We start from the raw sequence: 15051 nt of genomic DNA on the forward strand, positions 1-15051 counted from the left end.
TTTGCCCTAGATACATTTAGTGGTATGTGTAATTCTTTCTTCTTAGTATCTTTTTAATGTTTTTCTAATATGGTTTAGTATCTTTTAGTTTGTTTTTATTGTTGATTGTCTTGCAAAGATGCAAAAGCAAACTCACTTTAGTGTTGTATTAAAAGATATATCAATTTAAGACAAATCAAAGTTATTGATTTGTTGAATTTATTGTTTATTCAAGTATTTATTTCTTTATAATTGTTATAAGATACCCTTACTTCAACTAAAAAATTTCTCACCAAAGTATCACTATTTGAGTTTGGAAGCTCGTACTGCCCAGCCGGAAAATGGTTAGGACTTTTATGAAGAGGATAGTTTTACAACCCGTTTATTTTTTTGGACTAGGCATCGGACGGGGGCACGTCCTGCCCAGTTTAGGTGGAGAGTTGACCACTAACAAATCAGATGAGGTGCCCGTTCACAGTTTACACTGTTCCCGTACAATTTCAAAACGTAAACGCCTTTTCCCCCACTTGCTTTTAACCGATAAACCTCACCCAAAAACCTCCGAGACGCAATGCTCTGTATCTCCAATGGCTGCTTTTGCTAAAATCTCCTGCATCCATGCTCACAGAAACCATCTCATTCACCATCCTTCTGGCAATTTCAAGGCCAAGACTTTCACTTCCTCTCATAATCTTCAGACCCACCATCTGTCGATTAGAAAATCCGATGGAATCAGCGTTTCGAATTCAGTCTCCAACAGTACCTCCATCAGTATTCAGAACCCAAGTTCGAATATTTGCCAATTATGCCTACTTGGGAACCTGGAACAAGCTTTGAGTTGCTTAGATTCTATGCATGAACTGCAAATTCCTGTGGAAGAGGATGCTTATATTGCTTTAGTTCGGCTCTGTGAATGGAAGCGGGCGCGAAAAGAAGGTTCTAGGGTTTACGCTTACATTTCAAAGTCGATTTGTAATTTAAGCCTTAAATTGGGAAATGCTCTGTTGAGTATGTTCGTGAAGTTCGGCAATTTGGTGGATGCATGGTATGTGTTTGGGAGAATGACGGAGAGAAATTTATTCTCTTGGAATGTTTTGGTTGGCGGGTATGCCAAAGCTGGGTTCTTCGATGAGGCTTTGAATTTGTACCATAGAATGTTGTGGGATGGTATGAGGCCTGATGTTTACACTTTCCCATGTGTTTTGAGAACTTGCGGTGGGATGCCGGACATAGTTAGGGGTAGAGAGATTCATGTGCATGTTATTAGATTTGGGTTTGAGTCAGACGTAGATGTGGTTAATTCGTTGATAACCATGTACGTAAAATGTGGTGATGTTGATACTGCAAGGTTGGTGTTCGATAAGATGCCTCATAGAGACACAATTTCTTGGAATGCCATGATTTCTGGGTACTTTGAAAATGGAGAATGTTTGGAGGGACTAAGATTATTTTCTATGATGCTTGACAGTTCTGTTGATCCAGATTTGATGACTATGACTAGTGTGATTACTGCTTGCGAACTACTTGGTGATGAGGACTTGGGAAGGGAAATTCATGGGTATGTGATGAGAACGGTGTTTGGGAAAGATGCCTCTGTTTATAATTCATTGATTCAAATGTACTCATCTGTTGGACTTATTGAGGAAGCCGAAAAAGTCTTTTCTCGAACAGAATGTAAAGATGTGGTGGCATGGACTGCAATGATATCAGGTTATGAGACTAGTTTGCTTCCTGAGAAAGCTTTAGATACATATAAAATGATGGAAATGGAAGGTATCATGCCAGATGAAATCACGTTAGCCAGTGCACTATGTGCATGTTCTTGTTTAGGGCAATTGGATATGGGTATGGCCCTTCATGAAGTTTCCAAGCAGACGGGGCTCATATCATATGTTATAGTTGCAAACACACTCATTGATATGTTTTCCAAGTGTAAACAAATTGACAAGGCTTTAGAAGTCTTCCACTCCATGCATGACAAGAATATTATATCCTGGACATCTATCATCCTTGGTCTTCGGATCAACAACCGGAGTTTTGAAGCTTTGTTTTTCTTTAGGGAGATGATGCTTGGGCTAAAGCCAAACTCTGTTACCTTGGTTTCTGTCCTATCTGCATGTTCTAGAATAGGAGCTTTGACTTGTGGAAAAGAGATTCATGCCCATGCATTGAGGACTGGACTAGGTTTTGATGGTTTTCTGCCCAATGCAATTTTAGACATGTATGTAAGGTGTGGAAGAATGGAGTCTGCTTGGAAACAATTTTTCTTAGGTGATCAAGATGTTGCAGCATGGAACATTCTACTGACAGGATATGCTGAACATGGGAAAGGAGTGCTTGCCATTGAACTTTTTCAGAGAATGGTAGAGTCAAACGTCATCCCTGATGAAATTACATTTATATCCCTTTTGTGTGCTTGTAGCAGATCTGGTATGGTGGCAGAAGGATTGGAATATTTTAACAGCATGAAACATAAGTACTTCATTACACCTAACCTGAAACACTATGCATGTGTGGTTGATTTGCTTGGCCGTGCCGGAAAATTGGATGATGCTTATGAATTCATACAGAAAATACCAATGAAACCAGATCCAGCAATTTGGGGAGCATTGTTAAACGCATGCAGGATTCACCATCATTTTGAGCTTGGGGAACTTGCTGCTCATAATATCTTTCAAGATGATACAAAAAGTGTAGGATATTATATTCTTCTGTCCAATCTATATGCTGACAGTGGCAGATGGGACAAAGTTGCAAGGCTAAGAGAAATGATGAGACAAAATGGACTAGTAGTAGATCCTGGATGCAGCTGGGTGGAAGTCAAGGGCAAGGTGCATGCTTTTTTAAGTGGTGATTACTTTCACCCTCAAATGGACGAAATAAATGTAGTTTTGGAGGGATTTTATGAGAAGATGAAGGAAACTGGTTTTGGAGGGCAAGAGAACAGCCCTTCAGACGTACTTGAAGCTTCTAAAGCTGATATATTTTGTGGCCACAGTGAAAGACAAGCCATTGCTTTTGGACTTATTAATACTGCCCCGGGTATGCCCATTTGGGTCACTAAGAATCTGTATATGTGCCAAAGTTGTCATGATACGGTCAAATTTATCTCTAAAGTGGTTCGAAGAGATATTTCTGTTAGGGATGCTGAACAGTTTCACCATTTCAAGGGAGGCATCTGCTCTTGCATGGATGAAGGTTATTGAAGTCAGAGAAATTAGCAGAAAAACTGGAAGATATATATGGCATTGTAATAGAAAAATTATAGTTGTTGGAAACTTCGTGTTACACTGTAAATGATAACGGGGTTGTGATGAGAATGCTGATCAGCCCCATACATAAGTGATGTGAATGTTATATAGAAAATAACAGATTCTCCTATGTCTTGCACATAAATTGTTTGTTGAAGCATATAATTTTTGTTCAACATTACCATCCAGGAAAAATCAAAGTCAAGGAAGCTGTCCCTATGACCTGAAGTAACTTGTAACCTGCATTTTGACAAGAATAGATTCGTGGGGTTTGACTGTGGAAACTTATTTAGAAATGCCTTGCGGTAATATGTCGAGTCAGAGGTGAAGGTATAAGGATGCCATGGTCTTAGATGCTGAAGATTAAAGATGTCCATGCTTGGCATATGCCGACTAAAATTCCTTTGACAAATGCACATATCTTGTACCAGCATGTTACTTGTATAGATATTTGATGAATTGTGATGTTAATTCTTCTATAGAGAGAAATTATGTGCCACTTTACCAGCATGTCATGTTGGTATGCTATTTTAGTACTACTAGGTCTTATTAGTTCTGCTTCTATAACAGCATGTCATGTTTTTGTACAATTGGATCTTATCAGTCGAGAGAATTTTCAAACCACAATTTATAAAACTTCTATTTAAAGGGCAACGAAGTTGGCAATATATATTATATATATGTGTATGGCGATGAAGTAGGAAAGCTGGAAGAAAGGGAAAAAAAACTGTTATCACACATATTTGACACTAGATATTATACACAAATCAAACAATTGAATGGCGATATTTTACACAATTATTCTCGTTTTTTTTAAAAAAAAAAATTTCTTACAACACAATAGGTTATTCAACTAGCATCACTCCCCAGTTTTAGAAGATTAAAAAGGTAAAACCCAATTGATAGAAATCAAATTTTCACTGCTTTCTTGATTGTCTTGAAGGAAGACCTGATAAAGCTGTTTGCTGAAGAGTGATTCTCATCATTGCCCTTTCTAATCCCAAGAAGCAAGGATGGAGAAGATGGGATTCGCCTCAAGGCTCTGGCACTCTCTGACCTGGCAAGCTTTTTTTCCTTTCTATTGCATTCCGTTCGTTCCATACCGTCAAAACTTTTATTGCCATTTTCTTCACTTATGCAAACTTCTTCTCCTGTGTAAATTTTATTTTCTGTGTGAATAAAATTTGTACCATCTTTCTCTGTCCAATCATTCTTGTCTTGAGGAACTGGCACCTGCTTCTCTTTATTTTCATTTCTTGAAGCTGTTGGGGTTTTTGGCTCTTGTTGTGGGTACTTCTGGTTTATTTGTCTGATTATTTCCTCAGTCCCACTAGTTTCATTTCCATGAGTTTCTTCTAATGGATCCATGTCTTGACTATTTTCTAAAAGAATTTGAAGCCACTTCTCCACATTCCCTTTGCCACGTTCCTGCCTGATATGTTCATCTTCCTCAATTTCTGTTCCTTGAAAAACTGGAAATGAACTCTCACAACTTTCCTTACCTACCTTGATATTTAGCTTTTGAAGTTTTCGCTCAATTGGGCTTTCCTCCTTCAAGGCAACACTTGATCCCTTATGCTCCTCAAGGTTCTCTTCTGCGATGTAATGAGTTGGTATTTTCAGTTCCTGATTCTTTTCCTCTTGATTTTTTTCTTCATTTGCAGATAAACCAGCTTCTGATGCTCTTTGTTCCTCCTCCAAATATACTCTAAGCTCCTTGTGCAAAGGAGTTCTTGGCCTGATTGCGGGCAAGCAAAGGAGAGGTTTACTGTCTCTCTCTTCATCAAAGGTGGAATCACCATCTATTCTTATTCTCTTCCTTCCTTGATCCCATTCAGGCCTTATCTGCTTCTCTATTTCATCTCTCTGTTTATACCTGCGGTGGAGTTCTTTCTCTGCATTATCACAAATTGCCTTCTGAGCTTCCAGTCTAGCCATGAGTGCATTAGTAGCAGCCTGGTTCAATCTAACCTGTTCCTTATAGATGACACTCCTGCAACAACAATTTTCAGAAGGTAATATTTAAACACTAGCAAATTTAAGTATCAACCAGATTCTCATAAATAGTTTCATATAATTTTGAATGAATCTTCACATGTATGTTCCTTTAGGGCTAAAACATGAGTGATAAGGATTAAACTTCTGACAACTTGATTGTTGAAAACTTTGATGCAAAAGTTTAAATAAGAAAACAAATTCTCATGGATAAACTTATTGAGGAAAGATACAATGTGTTCCCTTGAAAATATACCATTTATGAGTCATTGGTGTATTTATATAAGATCCCTGAAAGTTTAAAACTAGTTATATGTGTTATACGTGTGCACTAAGTTAATTGTCAAAATATACTAATTAAACAGTTTCGGTTTCATAGAGTGATTAATCTGACTATCTTTCAAGAGATTAATTCTCAAGAGTTAATTCCAAATAATTTGCATTTTCTCTAAGATATAATCTCTAAAGAAATAATTTAATCTTACTGGTGCATGGTGTCCCTGATCATCTTCTCTAGCGTGGTTCTATAAGAAGATTGAGCCTCAGATAACCGCCTGCATTTTTCTGCCTTTCTCCTGGCTTTTATGAGTGCCAATTCCAGGTCTTGAATTATGAGCTTCTCCTCCTCATTTGTGAGTCTCATCTCATTCACTTCGTCATCAAGCTTCTGAATTTCAGCCTGCATTCTTGTAGCTTCTTCTCTTTGCTTTAAGGAATCTCTAGCCATCACAATGGCCTGATATGGGTTCTTTGCAAAATCTGGATCTTCATTTTCTTTTAGGAGTTTACCCTTGCCTTTTCTTGCAGCAACTGATTATAGAATATCAAACAAATGCAAACAGAGAATGTTCAGCAAATCCTGAATTATGCCCTCCAATTGCGTAATTATGATCATTTTCAATGATTTGAGCTTATTATTATTTTAATTAAGTTAACTGATTGTTTCTATAAATGGCTCTCTTACGTCCAACTAGCATGTTCATCCAGTGAAATATAAAACAGTAGCTTCAGCAGCACAAGAAACTAGTCGTTGTGGATGCAGTTAATTTAAGACTTGCGCTTTAGGAAGCGGATTCTTTAGGGAATCTACATTGTAATAATTAATCTACAACTTGAACTATTGGAAGCATGTGGAGATACAGTACCATTATATCAAAGAGAAGGTATTCTGAGGAGAAATAAAGATCCATCAAATCAAGACCAAAGATCAAATATAAGATTTACTCATTAAATCACTGGGTAGAGCCAAGTTCAACGAATTGAAGAAACAATTCAAAATGAAAGAATGGTCGTTGAGGAGAGAGTATTAAATATTAACCAACTCTCTCAAGAACCTTCTCTTTAGATTCTACTCACTTTGAGCAAATATTTTCTTTCTTTGTTAGGTATTTCTTCCTATCGCCCCAAAGCTACTTGATGGTGATGACACTGAGATATATCTAGAATAAGGTAGCCTCCTAGGGAAACTATTTGGAAACGGAATGAAATTGGGTGCGGAGCAATGAGGAAAAGATGTATATAAGTGATAGCTTTCTCCTTCTCCTTAGATTCTTCTCACTCTTTTAGCAGATGAATTTATCATAACAATCTCTCCCTCAAGTGTGAGTCTGTGGTTGATCTTATATACAAGCTACCCTATACTGAAAATCCCATAAACAACAATTCCCTGCTGAAGTTAAATCAGGTCCAACCCAATCTTTGGACTTCAAAAAGTGTGCAATTCTATTCAATGTGTGACTTCCCACATCAAGCCAAGTCTGCTCACAATTGATACATACTAACAGAAACCAAATTGGTGTTGGGTTTGGGCTTCTTTCCTACGTAGAGAAAGGCTCAATTATTTGAAGCTCATTTGTGTCTCACTTAGAGAGGTTAGATTAGGGTAAGAGTAAGAGGTCTTATTGGGCAACCATTTGAGAGAGAAGAAGATAGAAAGTCATTTTTTACATCTTCATAGGGAAGTCTCAATAAATCAAAGTTCGTGTGCTTGGTAACCGCTAGATTGAGCTGAAATTTTATCAACGGGTTTGGGATATCTAATGCATCATTTTCAATGGTTGGATCGTCGATTTGTCTTAGTGTGAGAGATATTCTGTTCGCCCTACAACCTTTCTTGTGGTTGTTTGTCTGGTTATTTGCACTTTTTAGGACAGTAAGATTCTTTTATACCCTATTTTGATCACAGTGGGGCTGGGTTTTCATTGGTATGGATGACCTGTAGTTTTTACCATCGCTTTAAGGGGTTTTCCATATTAATAATTTTGGTGTCTTTTGTGCTACTTAATTTCTTCCATATATTATCACTCCTTAAATATTCTTGCAAGCGATGAGAGTTTATTTTCGCTGTGTATAAGTCATTGGCTTGAGTTGTGTCTTTTTCTCATTATAGTAGTACCAGACCTAGGTTATCTAGTTATTAAATTGTTTGACTTACTTGAATGATGGAAATATATAAATGACATTATTATCATTTATGGAAGGGCAAGATGAAGGATTTGCTTTTTATTAAGAATATGCATCTTCTTGTATTTGCTACTGAAAAGTCAAATTCTAAATTTGATGTGGATTGGGATTTTGAGCATTAGCATGTGTGATTTTATTCGGCAATGTATAGCAGATAATGTTTATAACCACATTGTTGATGAGACACATACAAGAACCTTATGGAAGAAGATTGAGTCCTTGTATGCAGGAAATAATAAATTGTATTTGTTGAGATGTCTAATGAATTTGAAGTACAAGGATGAGACTTCTATTTTGGATCACTTGGAAGAATTTCGAGGGCTCCTAGATTAATTGTCAGGAATGTGTATCAAGTTTGAAGACGAGGTGTTGGGACAATGGCTTCTAAATACTCTACCTAAGTTTGTTACACCAAGAAAGGAGTTCTCCACATCTTACGCATCCAGTTACTTTGAGGTGTTAAAGATGCATAATTGTGGCTTATCGAATATGCTTGGAGTTGGTCATGTTTGTTTTTAAACAAACATGTGGAGAACATGTTCCAAATGCTTGTTTTAATTTGACCTCTGTTATGTGCGCGTGTTGATGATGACAATTTTGATAACCACTTTGGCTTTGGGATGGGTAGAGGAGAAATTTTTTCTAAACTGTATATGACAAAAGCTAGACAATGTAAATGCCATAGAGATAGAGGCATCAAATTTGTGATATCGAAGGCTTGATCATATAAGTGAAAAATGGTTAAATTACTTGGCCAAAATGGATGTACTTCTTGGATTGATGAGTGCATAATTGGAAAATCATTCTGACCGCACGGATGGCAAGCAAATTAAAGTATCTTTCAAGAAGCATCCTCCTTTAAGAAAGTCAGAGTTGCTTGAATTGGTGCATTTTGGCATTTGTGAAAAGTTTGAACATTCGTTAACCACTAGATCAGGCTGAAATTTTGTTAACAGGTTTGTGGCATCTAATGCGTCATTTTCAATGGTTAGATTGTCCGCTTGTTGTCTGATGCGAGAGATATTTTGTTCACCCTACAACCTTTCTTTTGAGGGTTTTTTTAGCTTCTTCATTCTCTATTATAAGGTTTTTGCTTTGGTTATCTGACTAGTTATTGCACTTGTTTTTGCATTTGGTTGAGACTCTCTTGTACCCTATTTTGATAATAGTGGAGCTAATTTTTATTGGATTGGACAAATCGTAGGCTTTTCTTTTTGTATTGAGGGGTTTTCCATGCTAATAATTTTGGTGAATCCCTTGCTATTGAATAATTTTTTCCATATATTTGTTTAATTGCTCCCTATATTTTCTTGCAAGTGATGAGAATTTATTTTCGCTGTGTACAAGTCATTAGCTTGAGTAGTTTGTTTATCTAATCACTTGGGGGAGCTATATATGTACACGTGATGGTTGGGTTTAGAAGATGCATGTGAGTGTAAGAGTTAGAGTGGAGAGCAGGCAACGAAACAAGAGAGTACGAAGAGAGTTGAGTGTCAAGAGGTTGATGTACGAGTGAGTGAAAAGACAAAAGTGAGTGAAATATAAAGCAAATCATAGTTTGAATGTGGGATGAAAATTTACTTTTAAGTCCTTATCTTTTTTTTTTTTTTTTTTTTTTTTTTTTTTTTAAGTTTTCTCATAAGTCCGTATCTTTCTTCACAATGAAGAGTTAAGTGTCAAGAGTTAATGTGTAGGTGAGTGAAAAGACAAAAATTAGTGAAGTGTAAATCAAATCATAGTCTGAATGTGCGATAAAATTTCCTTTTAAGTCCCTATCTTTCTATTAAGTTTCATTACTTAGGAGAATATAAAGAGAGTTAAGTGTCAAGATAAACTCCGCCTATGTTGTATAGCCGGTCCCAAGCCCGGATAAAGGAGGAGGGTTGTGTTAGGCCCTCGACAGCCAACGTAAAAACCCGTCGAATCTCATGAACATGGATCAACGAAGTAATTATGCTAATGCTAGGTCGTTGCCCAGATGTGACGCGCTGTATGGCTCGAGTACAGTGAGAAATGAGCTAGAGCCGCTGCATCGTCGCCCGGATGTAGTGTTAAATGAGCAAGGGCTACCGCACTCTCTTGGACGGAGGCGGCTAAAGAAGTTAGTTCATGAGACTGAGATTAGATTTGGCACTTGGAATATTGGGACGTTAAATGAGAAATCTATGGAAGTAGCAGGAGTTATGAGGGACAGAAGGATTAATATCTTATGCCTCCAAGAAACCAAATGGACTGGAGAAGCTGCCAAGGAACTTGGAGAGTATAAACTTTGGTACACAGGAAAGGTGAGCACAAGGAATGGGGTTGGTATCATCGCTGATGGGACATGGAAAAAAAACGTAGTAGAGGTTAAAAGGTTTGAGGACAGAATAATATCGTTAAGAGTAATTGTTGGAAAGGATACTATCAATATCATTAGTGCCTATGCACCTCAGGTTGGAGCAGAGACACACCTTAAAGATAAGTTTTGGGAAGATATGGAGGCCATACACTTGTGCAATAGTGTAGAGAACCAGGAAAAGTATCAGTTGGCTAAAAAAGAGACAAAGAGAGCAGTGAGCGAAGCACGTACTAAAGCTTATGAAGGGTTTTATCAGGAGTTAGGAACAAAGACGGGAGAAAGAAATATTTACAAGATCGCGAAGCAAAGGGAGAGAAAAAGAGAGATCTGGATCAAGTTAAGTGTATAAAGGATGAAGATGGTAAAGTGTTAGTTACTGATGGTGATATTAAGGACAGATGGGAGGCTTACTTTTACAAGTTGTTTAATGAGGGAAGCAATTATGCGACTCAGGACTTGCAGGATTTGCTAATTAACGAAGATGATCGGAATTTGGCTTTCTACCGCAGGATACGTATCGGAGAGGTTAAGGCGGCTCTCAAGAAAATGGACAATGGAAAAGCCGTTGGGCCTGATGGTATCCCTATTGAAGTTTGGAAATGTTTGGGCGATGAGGGGGAGGTATGGCTAACCAAGCTTTTTAATGAAATTCTACGCTCTAAAAATATGCCGGATGAGTGGAGGAAAAGCATTTTAGTTCCTATTTACAAGAATAAAGGAGACATTCAAAACTGTGCAAGCTACAGGGGGATAAAACTTATAAGTCATACAATGAAGTTGTGGGAAAAAGTGATGGAATATAGATTGAGGTTGGAGACTTCTATTTCGGAAAACCAATTTGGATTTATGCCAGGGAGATCCACATCGGAAGCAATCTATTTACTAAAGGGGGTTAATGGAGAGATATAGAAGTAAAAGAAGAGATTTACATATGGTTTTTATTGACCTGGAAAAGGCTTATGATCGTGTGCCAAGAGAAGTATTGTGGAAGGCTTTGGAAAAGAAAGGTGTACGGGTTGCGTATATCAAAGTCATACAAGATATGTATGAGGCGGTAACTACCAGTGTAAGGACGCCTGGGGGGGAGACAAAGGACTTTCCTATTAAGATTGGCCTACATCAGGGATCCTCTCTGAGTCCGTACTTGTTCAACGTTGTTCTGGATGTTCTAACTAAACCTGTTCAAGAAAGAATCCCTAAGTCCATGCTCTTCGCGGATGATATAGTTCTTATGGCGGAATCAAAAGAAGAGATTAACACTAGTTTGGAGTTATGGAGAAGGACTTTGGAGTCGAAAGGTTTCCGTTTGAGCAGGAACAAAACAGAATATATGCATTGTGATTTTGGAGGGAGGCAAGGTAATAGGGATTTGGAGGTGAGGATGGGAGAACAAATTATTCATCAAGTATCAAAGTTTAAATACCTAGGATCCATTATACAGGAGGATGGGGAAATTGACGGAGACATTTCTCATAGAATACAAGCTGGCTGGTTAAAGTGGAGGAAAGCTACCGGAGTTATTTGCGATAAGAAGGTACCTGAGAAACTTAAAGGAAAATTTTATCGGACTGCTATAAGACCAGCTATGATGTATGGTAGTGAATGTTGGGCAATAAAAGGAAAACAAGAGCACAAAGTCGGAGTAGCAGAAATGAGGATGTTGAGATGGATGTGTGGTCATACAAGAAAAGATAGGATTCGAAATGAAAAGATTAGGACAAGAGTCGGTGTGGCACCTATCCAAAAGAAAATGGTTGAAAATCGCTTAAGATGGTTTGGACATGTGCAGAGAAGGCCTTTGGAGGCCCCGGTGAGGAGGGTGAATCAAACAAGATGGAGTCCCATAAAAAGAGGCAGGGGAAGACCGAGAAGAACGCTGAATGAGGTCATTGAACGAGACCTCCTAATCAACAACATATCTAAGGATTGGGTTGTTGACAGAGCACGATGGCGTCGTGTGATTCATGTAGCCGACCCCACCTAGTGGGATAAGGCTTGTTGTTTGTTTGTTTGTTTGTTAAGTGTCAAGATAAATTGTGTTGGCTCTGGTACCACTCCAAGATGTTAGCTAAACAAACCAAGCCAACATAGTCTGATATCCAAAACTTTAGTCCAAATAAGACTACTCATTCTCAACTCATCAACGGGTCACGTCAGGACTTTCATCTTTGAATACTAGATGTGCAAGTGAGTAAAGTATAAATTAAATCATAGTTTGAATGTGATAGCTTAACAAAGCGGATTATATGGTCACCAATTTAAAGATCCATAATATAATCATGCACTAACCTATTGCAGGAGACATGGGCCTCGGCTTCCGGTTATAATCCAGTTGCTTCAAAGCTAATTTATCAAAAGATTCCCTTCGGCATTCCACGATAGCAGCGGGAGCAAGCCCAATTTCTTCTTTCAATCCAATGAAATGCTGAGGAAAAGAATGAGAATCCACTATTTGAGAGGCATTCAGTTCTTCATTTTCTCCATCAGAGAATAGATATGAGAAGGCCCTGTGCCTGTGGTAATTTGCAAAAATAGAAATTTTGTCACCTACTCCATTTAATGTCCTGATTTTATTTATAACTGGACTAGAAAGCTGATTTGTCTTGTTGGTTATTATAGTTTTATAGTAAAATATGTCTAGAGTCTAAAAAAGAATTTGTGTCCTATGATCTTAGTGATGGTTAAATTTTTTTACTGTGCCATTAAGTTATACTGGCTTGGTTAATTATCCATCTTTCCAACAGTTCGAATATGCATAGTTCATACTATCAAACTCACATCACACTCACGAGTGATTTTCACTGAATCATGTACTTTTATCTATTTTGTTGGTAGGAATAACGCTTGGAATGCCGAAATTGGTACATGATCATGTTAATAATATTTAGGAGCAAACTAATGAATTAAAGCATAAAGAACTAATGACTGAGTACTAGAATACTCAAAGCTAAACGACAAGGAATAGATTTAAAATCTTAATACTATATGAATCTAATTTAAGCATATTATAACAGGGACGGATAATTAAAAAAAGGAAGAAGAAGAAGAAAGAGTGAAGGAAGTACCTACCTGAAGTCTGAGTTTGAAGAAGCAAAAATGGAGAGGAATTGATTTACAGAGAGACCCAATTGGAAATCCCACCATGGAACTAGGAATTCCAGCTTATTCTTCCTCTTCTTGCAGGCTTGCCGTTGCAATATCCTCAGATTGCTCAGAACAGTCAATCCTCCTCCTGCATATTCGTTTAACCCAGCAAGGCAAAATTAAGCTATTACACCTTTTACACATTCTCAGAGGGGTTGAGCAGGGCGGGGAAGAGAGAGATTACTTGAACAAGGAAACCAGTGATCGATTTCCCAAGCAAGAGGAGAGGCTGAATCAGCATGATAATACAGGACATTGCCATAAGGATCTACTCGAATTACAGCAGGATCAAACCCGGCATTCCTGAGATTTTCGCAGATTCAAAAACTTCCAGTGTCACCCAATTGAAACCTTAAATTCCCTTTCGTGCTCAGGTGAAAACTAAGTTAAAGATCTTACCCCAAATGGTTTAGCTGCTTCCACAGGAGACTGACAAAAATCTTTGGCTTCGCGGTTGGCTTCGCTTTCGGATCGATTATTGGGAACATCATATCTAAATCCCTCGCCCTCGCAGCCTAATTATTATCTCAAAGAGCAAAATCAAATCACAATCATGCAGAATATACATATATATATATCTTTGACGCTGATCCACAAATGAAATCAATTTTCTTACCTCGTCTTCCTCCAGAGCGTATGGCGTGAAGATGAACGGAGGGCCATGGCTGTATGGACTAAGACAGCGATCGTGGCAGAGCTTCGCGTAGGCTTTTGGATAACCAAGGTTCTCGTTGACGGCCATTTCCTCCGGCGTGAACCCGTAATCGTCGGCCATCGTCTTGAAGGTACTTGTTGGTCTGTACCGAAGTTGTGATGGAGACGCACAGAGTGAAGCGGAGGAGAGCGTGTTTTGTTGATGAAGAACTAACGGTCGAATTGAACTAATTTGAAAGGCTTCCTTCAAAGTAACCAAAATATTCAAAGCGAGAGATGGGAGTGTCTTGCTCAAGCCGCGTAACGGCTATATGAGATGGTGGATATGTGACCGACCCCACAGGGCCCACGCTAATTAAAAAATAATAATAATAAATACGGTGATAAAGTTTGTTGTGTGACTATGAGATACCCAGATCAAATTTTGCACTAACTTTGCTTTTTCAACAATTTCAAAAATGTCTTCGACCCAAAAAAGATACTCGTCCCCTGCTTAATATAAAAAATAATTAGAGTTAATATTAATCATATATATAAGATTCATTTCATATGTTTATTAATTTTTTTAAATTAATCTTATTGATATTTTCTTAACAATAATTAAGTAGAAGAGAAATAAAGAAAATTAAAGAAAACATTTAACATGTTTTAGTACAAATACATCATATTAATTAATTTAATTAACATCTTTAATCTATTTAAATTATTTATGTAAATCTTATATTAAGGATCAGATGAGTATTTAAATATTTAATCTGATTAAAAAATATTTAAAGATGCTTTTTTTTTGTGTATTGTCTAGAAATTTAGTTAGTATTTGATTTAATTCGGAAATAATAATTTTTTAACCAACGAAATAATGATATTACTTTCATAGGATTGGAAGCGTTAAAGTATTAGAGGCATTGAATTATTTAATTTAAAAAGTTACCTATCAATTGAACAATCAACTGGGGGCGTTCAAATTGGTTCAAACAGCAACTAAATTGACAATAAGAAAAGGTAAAGAAAAATAACTATGATTAAAGAAAGTTAAAGTGTCGGGTATTAGGTAGATAATGTCACGTTTAAATTTTTTTTCAAAAAGGGAACTCAGGAAATGATGGGAGCCAAATTATGAAGCAAAATTTTAGGGTCAGAGCCATTAAAAGGAACTAAAAAGTTCCTTTTAGTTCAAAGTACACCTAAAAAAGGAAATCCAAATTTGTGAGGCTTGTGTCCCCA

The 15051-nt window shown here is 37.4% G+C and overlaps 2 protein-coding genes across 2 annotated transcripts; one reads left to right on the forward strand and one right to left on the reverse strand.

The window, feature by feature from the left end:
• Window positions 1–706: 706 nt before the first annotated feature.
• LOC114738327 (pentatricopeptide repeat-containing protein At1g15510, chloroplastic-like) lies at window positions 707–3370 on the forward strand. Its single transcript, XM_028926365.1, has one exon. The coding sequence runs from the start codon at window positions 831–833 to the stop codon at window positions 3183–3185; it is 2355 nt and encodes a 784-aa protein (XP_028782198.1). The 5' UTR covers window positions 707–830; the 3' UTR covers window positions 3186–3370.
• A 769-nt stretch (window positions 3371–4139) lies between these two features.
• Window positions 4140–13948, reverse strand: LOC114738332 (uncharacterized). Its single transcript, XM_028926369.1, has 7 exons — window positions 13790–13948; window positions 13573–13688; window positions 13358–13476; window positions 13146–13261; window positions 12319–12673; window positions 5711–6035; window positions 4140–5223 (listed from the first exon to the last, which is right to left on the reverse strand). Exons 1-7 carry the CDS (start codon window positions 13946–13948, stop codon window positions 4140–4142), a joined length of 2274 nt encoding a protein of 757 aa, XP_028782202.1.
• Between the last annotated feature and the right edge of the window lie 1103 nt (window positions 13949–15051).

The sequence above is a fragment of the Neltuma alba genome, unplaced genomic scaffold (genome assembly GCF_004799145.2).
Source record: "Neltuma alba isolate B1F8T4 unplaced genomic scaffold, ASM479914v2 tig00013580_pilon, whole genome shotgun sequence".
Taxonomy (NCBI): domain Eukaryota; kingdom Viridiplantae; phylum Streptophyta; class Magnoliopsida; order Fabales; family Fabaceae; genus Neltuma; species Neltuma alba.

Excerpts from the sequence above, each read along its gene's own strand:
- LOC114738327 (XM_028926365.1), top strand. The coding sequence starts at position 831 with ATGCATGAACTGCAAATTCCTGTGGAAGAGGATGCTTATATTGCTTTA.
- LOC114738332 (XM_028926369.1), bottom strand. The coding sequence starts at position 13,948 with ATGGCCGACGATTACGGGTTCACGCCGGAGGAAATGGCCGTCAACGAG. Across the intron at positions 13,262-13,357 it reads TCACTGGTTTCCTTGTTCAA|GAGGAGGATTGACTGTTCTG; the intron begins GTAATCTCTCTC and ends ACGAATATGCAG. Across the intron at positions 12,674-13,145 it reads ATTTCCAATTGGGTCTCTCT|ACTCTAGACATATTTTACTA; the intron begins GTAAATCAATTC and ends ATTCTTTTTTAG.